At 38.7% G+C, this 15,985-nt stretch overlaps 1 protein-coding gene across 3 annotated transcripts in view; it reads right to left on the reverse strand.

Annotated features, from left to right (window-relative positions):
• Positions 1-1,741: 1,741 nt before the first annotated feature.
• VAV1 (vav guanine nucleotide exchange factor 1) overlaps positions 1,742-15,985 on the reverse strand; it is a 62,088-nt gene continuing 47,844 nt past the window's right edge. For 2 of the 3 annotated variants that reach the window (XM_072136515.1, XM_072136513.1), the window contains 10 exons: positions 15,441-15,466; positions 13,945-13,987; positions 12,543-12,679; positions 12,004-12,069; positions 11,029-11,060; positions 8,137-8,253; positions 7,933-8,020; positions 7,069-7,195; positions 2,944-3,095; positions 1,742-2,850 (listed from right to left, as the gene is read on the reverse strand). In XM_072136515.1, coding sequence (XP_071992616.1) covers positions 2,797-2,850; positions 2,944-3,095; positions 7,069-7,195; positions 7,933-8,020; positions 8,137-8,253; positions 11,029-11,060; positions 12,004-12,069; positions 12,543-12,679; positions 13,945-13,987; positions 15,441-15,466 — 842 coding nt within the window. In that variant the 3' untranslated portion in view covers positions 1,742-2,796. The remainder of the gene's footprint in view (positions 2,851-2,943; positions 3,096-7,068; positions 7,196-7,932; positions 8,021-8,136; positions 8,254-11,028; positions 11,061-12,003; positions 12,070-12,542; positions 12,680-13,944; positions 13,988-15,440; positions 15,467-15,985) is intronic. The other variant, XM_072136514.1, reaches the window with a different exon arrangement.

Below are 15,985 nucleotides of genomic sequence, written 5' to 3' on the forward strand. Positions count from 1 at the left end.
GCTCCAGGAGCAGCAAACTTCGTTCCATATTATCAATTGCCCGCAGCCTTGAAACTTGCTCATTTAGATCCAGAATCTGGGCTTCCAGATGAGCAATTTTCACACACCCCACACAGCAGTATTCCCCCTCGAACGGCTGTTCAAGGAAAGCATACATGGCACAGGATGTACACTGTGTAGCAATGCCACTTATGGAGTCCATTATTCTAATGGGGATTACAATAGAAATATGCACAGAAAGAAGAATTTACAGTCAAAGTAACACAAAACACAGCAGTTACCTGCTAAAGCCCCTCAAACTTAAGTCCCTTAAACCTAAGTCACACTTAAGACACTGCACACAGTTGGGATCAATGCACACTCGCCACCAAGCTCACACACTCGCTTTGCTAATGCTTTTTTTTAACGTTATCTGCCACAAAAATCTGCAGAGCTCACTGCACAAGATCTGGCTGCAAACCACCAAACAAACTGACCACAGAAGTATATAAAGGCTGCTAATTAGATAGCCACACCCCACAATTAATTAGGCAGCACCTGTGACTATACTGTCTAGATAAGCAAGGTGACTGCCTCCCTATACCCCCACACAATATACAGATTATGCAAGTAATACCTTCAGATCTACTTGGTTGCAATAAAAATCACACAATGAATATCAGGAAATAAAAATGTAGATGCACTTATCTATTTGTTGCTGGATCCAAAAAGTACTCCTTCCCTTAAACCTAAGTCACACTTAAGACACTGCACACACTTGGGATCAGTGCACACTCACCGCCAAGCTCACACACTCGCTTTGCTAATGCTTTTTTTTAAAGTTATCTGCCACAAAAATCTGCAGAGCTCACTGCACAAGATCTGGCTGCAAACCACCAAACAAACTGACCACAGAAGTATATAAAGGCTGCTAATTAGATAGCCACACCCCACAATTAATTAGGCAGCACCTGTGACTATACTGTCTAGATAAGCAAGGTGACTGCCTCCCTATACCCCCACACAATATACAGATTATGCAAGTAATACCTTCAGATCTACTTGGTTGCAATAAAAATCACACAATGAATATCAGGAAATAAAAATGTAGATGCACTTATCTATTTGTTGCTGGATCCAAAAAGTACTCCTTCCCTTAAACCTAAGTCACACTTAAGACACTGCACACACTTGGGATCAGTGCACACTCACCGCCAAGCTCACACACTCGCTTTGCTAATGCTTTTTTTTAAAGTTATCTGCCACAAAAATCTGCAGAGCTCACTGCACAAGATCTGGCTGCAAACCCAAGTTATAACACACAATTATATTGTAATGCAAATGCTTAGAAAAGGCAGAGAGGCATGTTTGCACTGCAGGTGTCATGGGCTTTTACAATCTGTGTTTAGTGAAAATTGAGGTCCCTGGTGACAGGTTCCCTTTAAACAATTATGGATCAAATACATCGAAAGACATAGTGTAATTTTACCCATATTTTGTATACATATTACATATAATGGTATACATATCCATCTCATCAGGTTTACATATTGAAAAAACATATTTTTCTTCTGCTATTCTGCTATGGTTAATGGTGGAATTGAGGAAGGAAAAACGCACTAAGAAAGTTCTTTGATTACACAAATTGTGTGGAAAAATCTTCTCCTTTCTTTGGAGTAAAAAGCGGAAAAATGTTTTAAAAGGAGGAACAATTACAATATGCGGAACTCCGGTCAGAGTGCATAACTATTTTTATCTCTCTTTACAAGTGTTTTCTGTAGCTCCTTTTATGAAGAGTGCTGCACAACATTATTGAATATTCATGAAATGTCTACACCAGGGCTGTGTGGACGAACATTAAGGGCGCTGTCCCACGTTGCGTTCGCAAACGCAGACAAAACCGCGCCCACCGGGGCGGTCCGCGGTCCGATCGCATCGGCGTTTCTATGGAGGAGGTGTAGGTGGGTCGATTGCTACTACAGGGAGGGATTTATCTCAAAGTCGCACAATTTTCAAGTTTTTACTCAATTTTATGTTTGAGGTATCTGAGAATTTCCTGTGCAAAAACATTGAGCAGATGTTAAACATACGTGTGACTGGTGCAGTCTATTCCCACACAGCTGATACTCACATCAGAAGGCAATTTAACACTGCACATACATCGGACTATAAATCCGACTGTTGGAAACCTGCCAGTCTAACAACTTCTCAAAATCTCGCCTAATGCTAAATCTCCCCTACAGTGTTTTAAACTACAGCATTTTTAATGCATTTCCAATTTTACCTCCAAGTCAAATAAAAGATGGCTTATAGGGTTCATTATGCAAAATAAATAAGACTTATTAATAGAATAATTGATAACAAGGTGGCAATGATGGAAGTTTTCTGTTGATGTTTCTTAAAGTTAGTAAGTGGAGCACATTACAACAGGTTTACATATCATAGCAAGTATGACTGAAGAGGTGATATTAAGGGACATGTACAGTACACAGGCGAAGTAATAGTACCATAAGTAATAGTGCCATCAGTGGGTATCAATCCAAAGATGATATACACCAGAAAAGAGGTAAATTTATTTCTAATATGTGACTCAACACCCTCGTCTGTAAAATCTTTTTTGTTGTTTGCTGTCCTTGAAAGTCTCTGAAAAACTTCAGGGACAACATTAATAAAGCTGTTTGATAACAAATGTAGAACTGCCTTAAAAACCACTTGAGGAAAGTAGTGGTATGAGTCTATAATTTACTAGCTATAAAAGAGATGAATTCTCCAACTGAATGTTCTTGAGAGATTTTGCTTCTTCAGAGATTTGATCCCTCAGCAATACTCAGAGAAATCGTCTTCAACATAATTTGAGGGGAACCAGCCAATCTGTAAAGGACAGACAATATATTACACATTGTTATGGTCTTTCTTGATTAAGAAGTTTTATGTCTGTATTTTATTTTTTCCCCTGATTATTACCTTGCCATAAACTTCTCCTTTCCACCATCCTTGATGTCCTTTCTTATTTAGGATCCTGATAACGTCTCCTTCCTTAAGACTTAATTCTGTTCTGTCTCTGGCGCAAAAGTCATAACGGGCTCGAGCAGATCCTAAATACTTCATCCTTTGTCCTGTTTAATTAAAGGGCAACAGCAGTGCATGTTGATGTAATGAAGACATAAATGAGAAATATATAATCCCCCATAATTCCAAACTATTTGGTTTACACTACTTAACTCATAATCCAATCATTATAGCATTATCTTAGTCCAGTTGCAATAGAAATATAATTGTGGGTTGGTCACTTTTCCTCATGTTTGTCGTAATGTGTGTAAGTGCGGGGGACAGTATAGTAGCTAATTTACCAATTTCATCAACCCCTTCCCAACATGTGATGTAATAGTAGGTCAAACGTTGGGTGCATGGAGAGGGCTTGTGGGCTGAGCCCTCTCCATAGCCAGTAAGTCTTTGCTGCATATTGCTAGCACCAATCACGTGTGTCAACCTGTCTAGCGAAGATCGTTGCTCCCTGTGACATCATTGGGGGGCGGTGATGGGTCGCCATAACATCCTCGGGTCTTTCAAAGACTGGAGGCTGTCTCGTTTAAACCCATTGATTGCAATGTGCAATTAGCACATTGTAATGAATGAGGAGGAAAATCTCCATGTAAAAAAAAATTATATTAAAAACCTAAAAATTCAATACACCCCCTTTCCCTAGAACTGTTATAAATATAAACAGTAAAAATCATAAACACATTAGGTATCGCCGCATCCAAAAATGCCTGACATATCAAAATATATATAACAGTTTTCACTGTTTAACCCTGTAATGGAAAATAGCATTTTTTTGCCATTTTGAAATATGTAAAAAAATTCAATAAAAAGTTATCAAAAGGTTGTACAGTCCTAAAATTGGTAGCATTGAAAACATCATCAAAAGTTGCAAAAAATAACACCACCCACAGCTCCTACACTGAAGTATGAAAAAGTTATTAGTGTCAGAATAAAAAAAATATTTTTTTGTATAGGAGGTTTTAATTCTTGTAAATCTATGAAAAAATTATAAGACCTATACAAATTTTGTATCCCCGTGATCGTACCAACCCAAAGAATAAAGTAGACATGTCATTTGGGGCGCTCAGTGAAAGCCATAAAATCCAAGCCCACAAGAAAGCGGAGCAAATGCGTTTTTTCACCAATTTCACTGCATTTGGATTTTTTGTTCCCGCTTCCCAGTACATGGCATGGAATATTAAATACCATCACTATGAAGTGCAATTTGTTACGCAGAAAACAAGCCATCACACAGCTCTGTACATGGAAAAATTAAAAAGTTATAGATTTTTGATGGTGAGGAGTGAAAAATGAAAATGCAAAAACGAAAAAGGGCCTTGGTGGAAAGGGGTTAAAGTAAAACACTTGGTTCAGGTCACGTCCATGACCAATCTATCTTCCAGGACCTTATTATAGTATTCATAAATACAAGCTTAACTCTTTCAGTACTAAGCCATTTTAGGGCTTCAGGACCTAGCCTGATATTTATCATGTCTGCCTTATTATCTAATCACTATAAGTTATTTTAAAAAGTATTTTTCTCTGTAAATAGAACGTCCATGCTCTTCAGCCTTAAAGATTCTTCACAAGCAGCAGCGCAGCACAATGTAAGTGATCGCTGCTCAAAACCCCTGAAGAGCAGTGGATGATGCGATTAAGTGATTTTGAGAGGCCTAAATAATAGTAAGGCCCTGTAAATTACCCCATTATAGAATCCACATTGCATTGTCACATTCTACAGGTCGTAAATTTTTTTTTTTGTGATTTGGTCATATAGAGGCTTATTTCTTGCAAGTTGAGATCCATTTTTGAGATACAACATTTACGGGGATTCAATAGCTAATTGATGAGATTTTATTAACTCATTCTTGCTGAGGGTTAAAAAAAAGTCATAAATTCTGGTTCAGGGTTTTTAGCTAATAAAAATTTCTTTATTCAATGGGTCACCACAGTTATGGCGATACCTCACTTATATAGCTTTTTATGGTTGACTTGTTTTGTAGAAAATAAAACTCTTTTGGTGAGAAATTTGATTGTTTTTGCATCGCCATGTTCTAAGTGGCATAACATTAAAAAAAATTTCTTTACGGAGCTGTTTTAGGTCTTGTACTTTACATTGGTATGATTTTGGGGTAATTGTTACTGTTCAGTTTTTAGCCTGTTTCTCTGAAGTCGGATGTGAAAATATCATAATTTTTAATTTTTTTCCCCTTTCATTTTTACTGCGTTCAACGTACAGGTTCAGTTACAGTTTTATTTTATTGTACAGGTTGTTACGGATGTGGTGATACAATTTACAGTGTTTTTGTGGTGATTTAAAGGGGTATTCCAAGAATCAGCATAATTCATATACAAATGGGTCCTTTAAATATAAGCTAATGTGTAATTAGTTATTTAAAATTCTGCTCCCCTTAGCAGAAAAATGCTGTGGACATACACAGTAAGGTACAATAAAAATACTACTGGCCCTTTAATCAGTTCGTTGATTTCCTTCACGTGGAGCAGACAAAGGATAGAATATGGCTGCTGGTCACATGTCCATATCACATGTCCTGCACCTGCCTGGGCAGGGTCATGTGATCACCACTAGGTTTGGCTGTAGTCGGTTGGTTGCAGTGCATCCAGTATGGCCAGTGGTTTGGTGATGGCAGTTACACATCATTACTATGGTAACAGAGCAAGAAAACCTGTTAGATCATCACTGGGAGCAAAACATAAGGCTTAGGAGGAGTTACTGAGAACTAAAAGATCATGGAACTTGTAGTTTCCAGTGTCAGCCATCTTGGTGATAACTCTGCATACTTTAGAGAGGCCATAAAATTTTGTGAATCATAAAATCAAACTATTTAAGCTCCATTTTGTGACTAATGATATTGAGTTTTATTACATTCATTTATTTATAGCATCATTAATATTTGTATCAGACGTTCATATTTCCGGAATACCCTTTAAACTTTTTTGTTATATGTGATTTTACATAGGATGTGGGCTTTAGGGGACTATTATTCTTTTTTCAATAATTTTTTTGTATTTGCACCTTTTTTTGGACCCCAGGGCTGCCATGGATACAGTCGGGACCTCCGTGTCTGGCACGGAGAGTGCTGATCGGCCAGGTGAATATCTGTTACTGCCGACAAAGGCGCGGTCACCGCGAATGCGTGGTCTATAGAGTTAAACAGCCAGGATCATGACTATTGCGATCCTAGCTGTTACTGCAGAAGCCTGGCTTTCAGATACAGCCCAGCTCCCGCAACGATCGGGCTCAGAACATGAGTGATCACCATGACGTAATTGTACATCAAGGTATGGGAACAACCTGCATCCTATGACATACAATGATCCTATGATTATGTCAAGGTGTGAGAATCCTGGAAGGTAGATAGGTCATGGAAAGTTAGAATCATATAACCCTCCATCTCTGTCAATTTTATGGACAGGAATGTATGGCTGATGAGGGATAAGACATTTCTGAACCAGGGATTTCACTTTACATTTGAAGAAAGTGGGTAAAAAATGCATTAGATATATATATCCTGCCCCCTTACATTTAAAAATACATGAAGCAAAGGGGGTCTTAAAGAATCCTGCCATTAAAGCATAAGTATCAAATAAAGTGACTTTCTGTCATATACATCTACATGGCATATATATCTACATGGCAGCATGTCAGCTTTTTGAACTACTTAATAATTTTCTTTCCCCTACATCATTAGGAATGTGCAAACATCCAGGCAGTGGTCAAAATTATAGGTGGGTCAACTCTATTTCATGTTAATGTTTGTTTTTGTACATTTTACATGGGCTGCTGTACGTCATAATATTTTTGGTATGGTCTGTTATCAATCATTGGTAAATGGCCATGTATACATATCCACTATACATTGATATAAATAAGATTTACATGATGTGTCATTGAGGACGAGTGACCCTTTCTACATTAATGCTGATCTTATCTACAGGATTATGGAGAATGATAGCTTTAAGTCTATCTTGCAGTATACAACATCCGATCTCACATGGAAAATTATTAATAAGATCATAACATACTATCTTCATTTTTACCCATCCTGAGATTTTCTTTCTTCTCTGGTTCCTTGAATGGAAACTCTAGAGTTGTATCCAAAAGCTTGAAGCAATCTTTTAAAGAATTCTGTTGGTAAAAACCAACTAATTCCTAGTAAAAATGGTAATATGTTATTTCACAAAACCCTGGTATAGATAAAGTATAAAACCTGCTCATGAGGGGGCGGTCCGAGGCGCTGTCTCTTCCCCAGACCACCCCGCCCGCTCCACAAGCAGCAGTCACCGCCCCTAACCAGCCCCAACCCCACCCCCTCTTGAATACATTGGCAGCCACAGCCAGCCTATGGGGCAAGCGGGGCGGTCCGGGGAAGAGGCAGTGCCTCGGACTGCCCCCTCATGAATACATCGGACCGCTTTGCGTTAACGATATCCTTCTAATACTGCGGCGTTTGTTTAATTTACTAAAGTAAGCAGCTCCTAGTGCCGAAATTTTGGGTGACAGGTCCTCCTTAATGTTAAATTATGGTAATATATAATGCAAGTGTTTTACTTCAGGGAAAATATTTAGGTTTGATAACATATAACACTACTATAGACTATGACCACTTGTGTAACATTATAACAGTATATTATAATCTTTCTATGCCCCAACCTACATTATTACATCATTTTGCCTCCATTCCAATAGATCATTAATCTTTCTGATTTATAAATAACCTTCAGAACTTACTGTTATGTCCTATGAATTGAAAGATAATAGTGGACTCCTGCCTAATATAACCTTTATTATCACAGCAGTAATGTATCAATGGTGATTAAGCCAATGTTTATATTTTCTGCATGATGTAGCTAAATACATGTGTAACATTGTGGGAAAATTGTACTTACAGGAAGTGCTTTAAATCCTTTTTTTTCTGTGAGCCTCCAGATTCCTTCATGAACCGTAACTTTCATATGTTTGATTTCCTGATTAAACCTACAAATTTAGAAATACCACTAAAAGACTCACCACAACAAATATAAAGTCTTGAGTACAAGCAATAGAAAGCATGATTTGTATAAAATTGCTACTATGTTTAATAGAAACATTACTTTAGACTAATTGCAAATTCTCCAGAATCCTTAACTCTCTGCCTGACCAAGAAAGTGCCATCAGATCGATTAGTCAATAAGACCTCGGCTTCTTTTCTTTCCATTGGACCAGCATACCTTAACAGAGAGAAAGATAAATCAGGATTAATATGTTATTATTTATGATCAAATAAATAGGTCTGAATTTCACCCTGCAATAAGATTACCTGTAATAGGTATACCTATTATACTTTGAGATTGGGGTTGGATTATGCGGAGGGCTCCCAGGGCGTAAACCCCAGAGCCTACACCACTTTGCTCCTTTGGGGGGTCTATAGGACATGCAAGTGATTCTGGCAGTGAGGTATATTACATACCTCCGAGGCGCAGCCTTTTTAGCACGTAGAACCGCAATACTGGCACTGCGCTACTGTATCTTAATTAGGCCGCACAGCAGAGGTATGATTTATACTTCACTGTCAGCATGAAGATGTGGAGGATTTGGTTATTTTTTTATGTTGCATTGGAGCAATTAACTAAGAGGTGGGAAGGACACTGCCTAACAGATTACTAAGAGGGGGCCCTTCCTAATGTATTGCTGACTAATGAGCAAAAAAAACCCCAAAGTTTGTCACAGCATCCAAATTTGCCCAATCTCAGCCTGCTTACAGCCTGCTTACTCAGCCTGGTCTGGGTGAGATCATGTTAATATATGAAATAGGTTGGAATGAGCAAAACTTGCAAGATTGGATTTGTGTTCAAATCTAAATTGTTGGACTCCAATCAAGCAATTTACAGAGAATAGAGGTAGTGGCTGGTTGTAGAGATACCAGTGTGGAAAGGCTGCTGCTGAGTATGCCTAGATTCAGCACAGCCCAAATAGTGATGATTGTCACTATGGAAATGCAGTTTTCACCTGTAACTGGGGTTACAGAGCAAATCCAGTTACAGTCTAAAAGTTAAAGGACATCTTCCACCAGGATGAAGGATTGTAAACCAAGCACTGACATACTGGTGTGTGCCCCCTCTGGTAGGATCTGCTCTTCTTGTAGCTCCTTATGCCCTTGTTTATAAGAAATAAAGGTTTTATAAATTATACAAATGAGGCTGAGGGGCACCAAGTTCCATTGACATCTATGGAGCCCAGAGCCCTTAAGGTTCATTTGCATCATTTTCAAAACCTTTTTGTTTTAAAAATAGGGTCCTAAGAAGCTAAAAGAAGAGCAGATCCTGTCAGAGGGGACACACACCAGTATTTAAGTGTGCTTAGTTTACAATCCTTCATCCTGGTGGTAGATGTCCTTTAAAGGAAATTTACCATCGAGAATCTTCTGTCTGAAGTAGTTCCCGATGGAACAGCATCTGCACTTCATTTTTATAGGAAAGTCTAGTTCAACCTTTTCTTTAGTAATGTTAATCATTCTTTATGCAAATTGCTTGCAGCGGCTACTGGGGTTGTGGAGTGGCCACAAACCGCTCTGGGGAGAAAGGCTTCACCACGACATAACCGCCTATCCCCTTGTTGCGTCTTTCTCTCAGCGCATCTCCAACAACAGGCGAGAACTGCCTAAGTGCAATAGAGCCTTTTTTGGTGCCGGAGACATGCTGAGAAGAGTAGTCAACAAGGCTGAATCGGAGACAAATGGAGTAATGAACTAGGGGGGAATCTTCAGAAAGTAGATCCCCAATAGTAGATTTCCTTTAAATGTAAAAAAAAATATTTTAAAAAATCTTCCCAAAATTCTATTCTCATCTTAGTGGGACATTAAGTAAAATATGTTTAAAAAAAGAATAAAAACCCCAAAAATGTGTTTGCTCCAACAGTCACTAACATCACCCTATAAGACAACCAGTTACTCTAAAACAGACATTTTCGACATAAAGTACTATGGCTGACTATGTTATATTTTTTTAAAAAAGCTAAAATGTACACAAAAATTTTTTTTTACTATTTCATCAGCTTCTAAGTCTTACATTTTGTTTAAAACTAAAAATTATGACCAAAAAGAATATAAAATAAAAACCCTGAGAAAAATCAGGATGCATAATAATGGAGAATACTGTACTGAATGATTTTATCTGGTGGAACCAAGGTAAACCCTAACTGTGGAGCCTGTATTGTGCTCCAAAAAGTACTGTATATAAAAATGCTTTTATATTATAAAGTCAGAGTCTATTTTATTCTTAAAGGGCACCTACCACCACAAATCTACCTATTAAGGTAGATCGGGTGGTAGGTGAATCAATGGGACGTGAGGATAGCCCTTTTAAGGGCTAATCCTCACGTCCCCGCACTGTTTTATAAACTTATATTACTTATATATGTTAATTTACTTATGCGGCTACCGGGGCGTGGAGTAGCCGCATCTGAGGTTACACGAGGCGGCTACTCCACGCCCCGGTAGCCACATTACCCCTCCTACTCACCATGTTCGGCGCGCAGCTGCTCGTAGCTGCGCGCCCTCGTCCGCCGATCCTGCCGTCTGCGCATGCGCAGAACAGCAGGCCCGCGCCTGCGCGGTCACTGCTCTGAAGCCGGGGCTGCGCAGGCGCGGGCCTGCTGTTCTGCGCATGCGCAGACGGCAGGATCGGCGGACGAGGGCGCGCAGCTACGAGCCGAACATGGTGAGTAGGAGGGGTAATGTGGCTACCGGGGCGTGGAGTAGCCGCCTCGTGTAACCTCAGATGCGGCTACTCCACGCCCCGGTAGCCGCATAAGTAAATTAACATATATAAGTAATAAAAGTTTATAAAACAGTGCGGGGACGTGAGGATTAGCCCTTAAAAGGGCTATCCTCACGTCCCATTGATTCACCTACCACCCGATCTACCTTTATAGGTAGATTTGTGGTGGTAGGTTTCCTTTAAATTGGTTAGAAAATGGTTAAATGTTTGCAATGATTATGCACTTACCAAATAAAAGATGAGAAATCGTCTATTGGTTTCTATAGGAAATAATAAATAATTAAACACAAAACCAAGACAAACTTGTTTTTCAGCTTAATAAAAATAGCTTGCTATAGTGCAGGAGAAGGGAAGATTTATATTTAGTTTTGTTTGGAACTATTTAGTATTACATGTAATATTTCCAATGCCATCTCTCCTCTTTCTAGAGAAAGTAATCACACAATTGAGGAACACTATAAAATAACTTTTTCTAGCAATTCATAAACTTTAGTGTAACACAAATACACAAAATCATGGGTTCTGATCAAGATCTACCATCAATGTCCCACAGACAAAGAGTGTACAGGTGTGAAAAGTTTTCACCCTTAATCAGGGCTCCTCATTGGTATATACAAAAAGGTATTTTGAGAAAAATCATTTATATTAAGAGTGGTGACTAAATAACAAAACACTTGGGACATGATCATTTGGCAAATTAAAGGTCCTTATAAAATGTCACTCAAAATGATGGTATAAAATATGGCCACCATTGCTGATAAATCTATCTACAGAGAGGTTATGTGGTAAAAACAAGAAATATAGGACTTACAGAATCCCTACACAAATAATAATGTGTAATTAAGTGGAAAACCAATCATCCTGTAAGCAGCTTAAATGTATGTCCAGGCAGTGGCATGTCTCCAATGAAGTCAGACCACGCTATGGGACCATACAGAAAGAAATGCACTGGTAGGAAAGCCAGATCTACTCCATTTCCACTAATAATATATCTAAATAAAGGCCCATAGCTGGGCATATTGGATGGATGGTGTCTGCTCTTACTGAACTTAGTAGAGTCTCGCTGGCATTATGTTGGATAGAAGATACAGAAATACTATTATTTTTCCTGGTGACAACTAAGGCTTTGGCTGACACAGTGTTTTACAGCAATTACACATAGGCAGTATATAGAAGCACATAACACATTACATTTTCACTTACATATATATAAGGTTTCACCAGGCTGCAAGGGAAGAAGCCAATTTCATTTGTAGATGTATTTCGGCCCTAATAGAGAGATAAACATGCCAGTTGTCACATGCCATCAACAGATGAACAATCTTAGAAAACCCTACATTTTCTCATAATGCAATTGTTTCCAAAATGTCTACCGCTGTATGGAGTTGAGTCCTCTTCATAAAAGGTGGGTTATTCCCCCTATTTCTAAGAGATGCCCATATGGATGACATGATGCGTTCCCTTTAGTGGGACATGACACATTCTTTCTATGTGAAGCACAGAAAGTTCTCAAAACACCAGAAATGTCCTAGAGACCAGAGTATGCAGGAGATTTTCTAGCTGTTTTTGTGGCATTTCTGGGAGAGTGGGAGAGTATGGATGCATTACACAGAACTCATCTAAGCAGAGAGGGGTCAACTGCAATATTATTTGCAGAATTTCAAATACTAGAAAATTGAATGATATCCAATACATCCAGATGACTCCTTAACTGTAGAATGGAACATATGGAGAACACTTACCTCCCACCAGTTCTGCTCAGCTTCTGCTTTCGTCAGTTCTATGACATCACCCCTTTGCATTTGTAGTGGTGGACCAAAAGCAATAGGTGGTGGAGGAATGCCCACATAGTTGTGACAAGTCTCCATCTTTGTAAGACCTGACATAGAAAATGCAGACACACACGTCATAGCTCAAGCATAGATTTCTAAGTAGAATTTAGATTGATTGATCTACATTTGCTATGTATTAATTGGAAGTTGCAGTTAAGTATTAAAGAAAACCTACCATGAGGAATCTACTATTAGAAGTATATCTGATGGTAGATTCCTCCTGCCTGCCTCTGCCCTAATCTGTAATTTAATAATCTTGGAACCTATTCTAACTTTCTAGAAGGGGCCTCTGGCTTCTCAGGGCCCACACCTGCCCATACCTGGGCCCTATATTAAGATCATCGTGGGTTCATGTTAAAAAAGAAACTCTACTGGACTCCACGTATCACTATGATGTGTCCGGGTCGTGTCCAGACGTCATAGTGTTGCACGTGGGCCGGAAGAGGAGAAGACGGGGCGAAGGGAAGAGAAGCTGAAGGCGAGTAAAGCGTTTTTTTTCAAGGGGCTCTTACGTGGTCATTTCAGTTAAAGTAGGGGAGGGGTCTGCTGCGGCCATTTCATTACAGAGGCATATGCCGTGGCCATTTCATTACAGGGGGCATCTTCTGCAGACATTTCGTTAAAGGGACTTAAACTGCGGCCATTTCATTAAAGAAGGGCATCTGCTGTGGCCATTTCATTACAGGGACCTCAGCTGCGGCCATTTCAATAAAGAAGGGCATGTGCTGTGGAAATTTCATTTAAGGGGAGGCTGTTTCTGCTGTCGCCATTTCATTGAAGGGGGAATCTGCTGTGGCCATTTCATTAAAGGGAGCATCTGCTGTGGACATTTCATTAAAGGGGGACATCTGCTGTGGACATTTCATTTATGGGGAGCTGTCTCTGCTGTGGGCATTTTATTAAAGGGGGCATCTGCTGTGGACATTTCTGTTAAGGGGGCTCTGCTGTAAACATTTCTGTAAAGGGGGCTCTGCTGTAGACATTTCTGTAAAAGGGGGCTCTGCTGTGTACATTTCATTAAAGGGGGCCAGTATGGGCTGCGGTGGTGACACTTGGGACGCTTAATCCGCCACCTTAGCTCCCAGTGCCCGGCCAGGATAGTGAACACCCTAGAAGTTTATGCTAAGTTTAAGTTAATTTACATGTTACTAAAATAAAGTTAGGTTTTTAACAAATTAGGTTAGGATCCAGGATTATTAAATTACAGATTAGGGTAGAGGCAGGCAGGAGGAATCTACAATCAGATCTACTTGTGATATTAGAATCCTTATGGTAGGTTTCCTTTAAATAAATTTTGATTCTTTGGACATACCTGTCTCTCCCCTTTTATTTGGTGTCCCTCGACCCGGTTTCTGCTGCAAAGGACATTATCAGTTATGAGCACATAAGTGTTTGGTTTCGTTAATACTATATTCTATTCATAGTACTGTACACATACAGTTCCTCCATCCTCATCCACTCACAATTTCCAATTCTTATCACAGTCATATCAGATGAGTTACCCCATAATAATTTACTGTATAGACTTAGGATAACAAATGCAAAGTGTCAAGCATAAAAAAACTTAGACTTAGGATAGCCACTAGGATTATTTATCTCTTGACTACAGAGCTATTACTATTCAATATTTTGCCTCAGCCAACTTGTAATTGTACCTTCTAAATATCTTGCTATCATAAAACTAATATCACACATGATATGATACCTATTTTTCATTAGAATAAAATAATACATCTGAACATATAGTTTTGGACTGCATGGAGAATTTGGTTGTGGCTCCTAAAGCACAACCAAAGATTGCATTGCCACTTTGTAACTTCTTCACCATTTTAATCAATGGGGGACATGTATATTTATTTCTACTAGTATTTTTTCTTGAATTTTTGTGACTTTTCACTGCCACTTTTGCTGTCATTTTTCAAGATGTTTTGTGTGACTTTAAAGATTTCTGTGTGACTTTCCACTTATGTATCAATTTTTTTTGCAATTTTTAAAAACTTTTTAGACAGATGAAGGGTTTTTTTTTCAGGGGCACACAAGACGTTAACACATGCATTTTTAAACACATCACAACAGTTGAGAAAAGGATAGTTACCTAATTACATTGCTGTCAACATTGTATTTACAACATGCATACAATATTAACACATACATTAACAGTGTGTTTTTTTAACAATATGTTAAAGTGGGTGTTAACATCTTGTTAACTAATTCATTTTATAAACGCAATGTTGATAGCAATGTAATTTGGCAAAACTCCTCTTGTCAGCCGTTGTGATGCGTTTGAAAACACATGCATTACTGCCACATTTGACCGCAGCCTAAATGTCACCATGTTATTGTTGTTGTACTAGAGTGATTAAAAATGCAAGTCACAGCCTCAAATCCAAACTTTACAGTAGTTCCCACTCTTGTATATAACCTCCCTCACTCACATGGCTTGTGTCCGTGTGGATTTGAGACAATTTTGTTGTGACTACAGGTTACATTGTGAGGGAGTTTTGTGGTCCTACAGCCAAGGGCACTGTGTAGCCCTAACCATAAAGAATCTAGTAATGGTAACTTCCAAACTTATGCTCTATCATGTTGTGATTTTAGAAATAAAAACATGACTTGCTAAGTGAGGATTGTAGAAAACCCAGAAGCAACCTAAATTTGACAATATGTTTATACTTGTCTAAAAAGGTGAGCAGAGCAGAAAGGTTTGAGTGGCTGCTCGTTGTCCAAGTTTCCATTTTCTATAACCGCTTCACACAATGTGCATAAGATTGATTGCCTTTTACAGTATATTCTATTGTGTATAGGTACCTTTTTCAGAGTAGATCCAGCAGCATCTAAAGGAAAGATTCATAGCATTATCATGAATAAGGCATATTGTAAAAAGATTATCAAACCATTCAAAAAGATTTCATTACTAAGAGTACCATTGATGGAACACGGCTCAAACAGGGCATTCCTGTCACTGATAAAGGTCAATGAGCCTATATCAGATTCTATGGATAAATTTGGTGGGCAGATCCGGGAACAAGATGAGTGGGAGAGGGAGTCTACTCCTATTCCCACATTTCAGTTCCCGTTTATTTATTTATTTTGTTAGTTAAACGTCTTATTGTATGGTTTCCATGTTGGCTATGTACTAATATAATTATTGTATGTTATTTTTTAAGCTTTTTGAAAATTAATATAATCAGTGAAATATATTGGTAAAACTACCAGTGAAATGCTCAGCAAATAGTGACAGGCAGCTAAGGGACTCATTGAAGGATGCTGTAAGAACAGCAGCAAGGATCTTTAGATACACACTTTACATCTTGTGCCGAGTGCTCCCCCAAACAAAGGAAGCTATATTGTAT

This window comes from Engystomops pustulosus, chromosome 2 (genome assembly GCF_040894005.1).
Source record: "Engystomops pustulosus chromosome 2, aEngPut4.maternal, whole genome shotgun sequence".
NCBI lineage: Eukaryota > Metazoa > Chordata > Amphibia > Anura > Leptodactylidae > Engystomops > Engystomops pustulosus.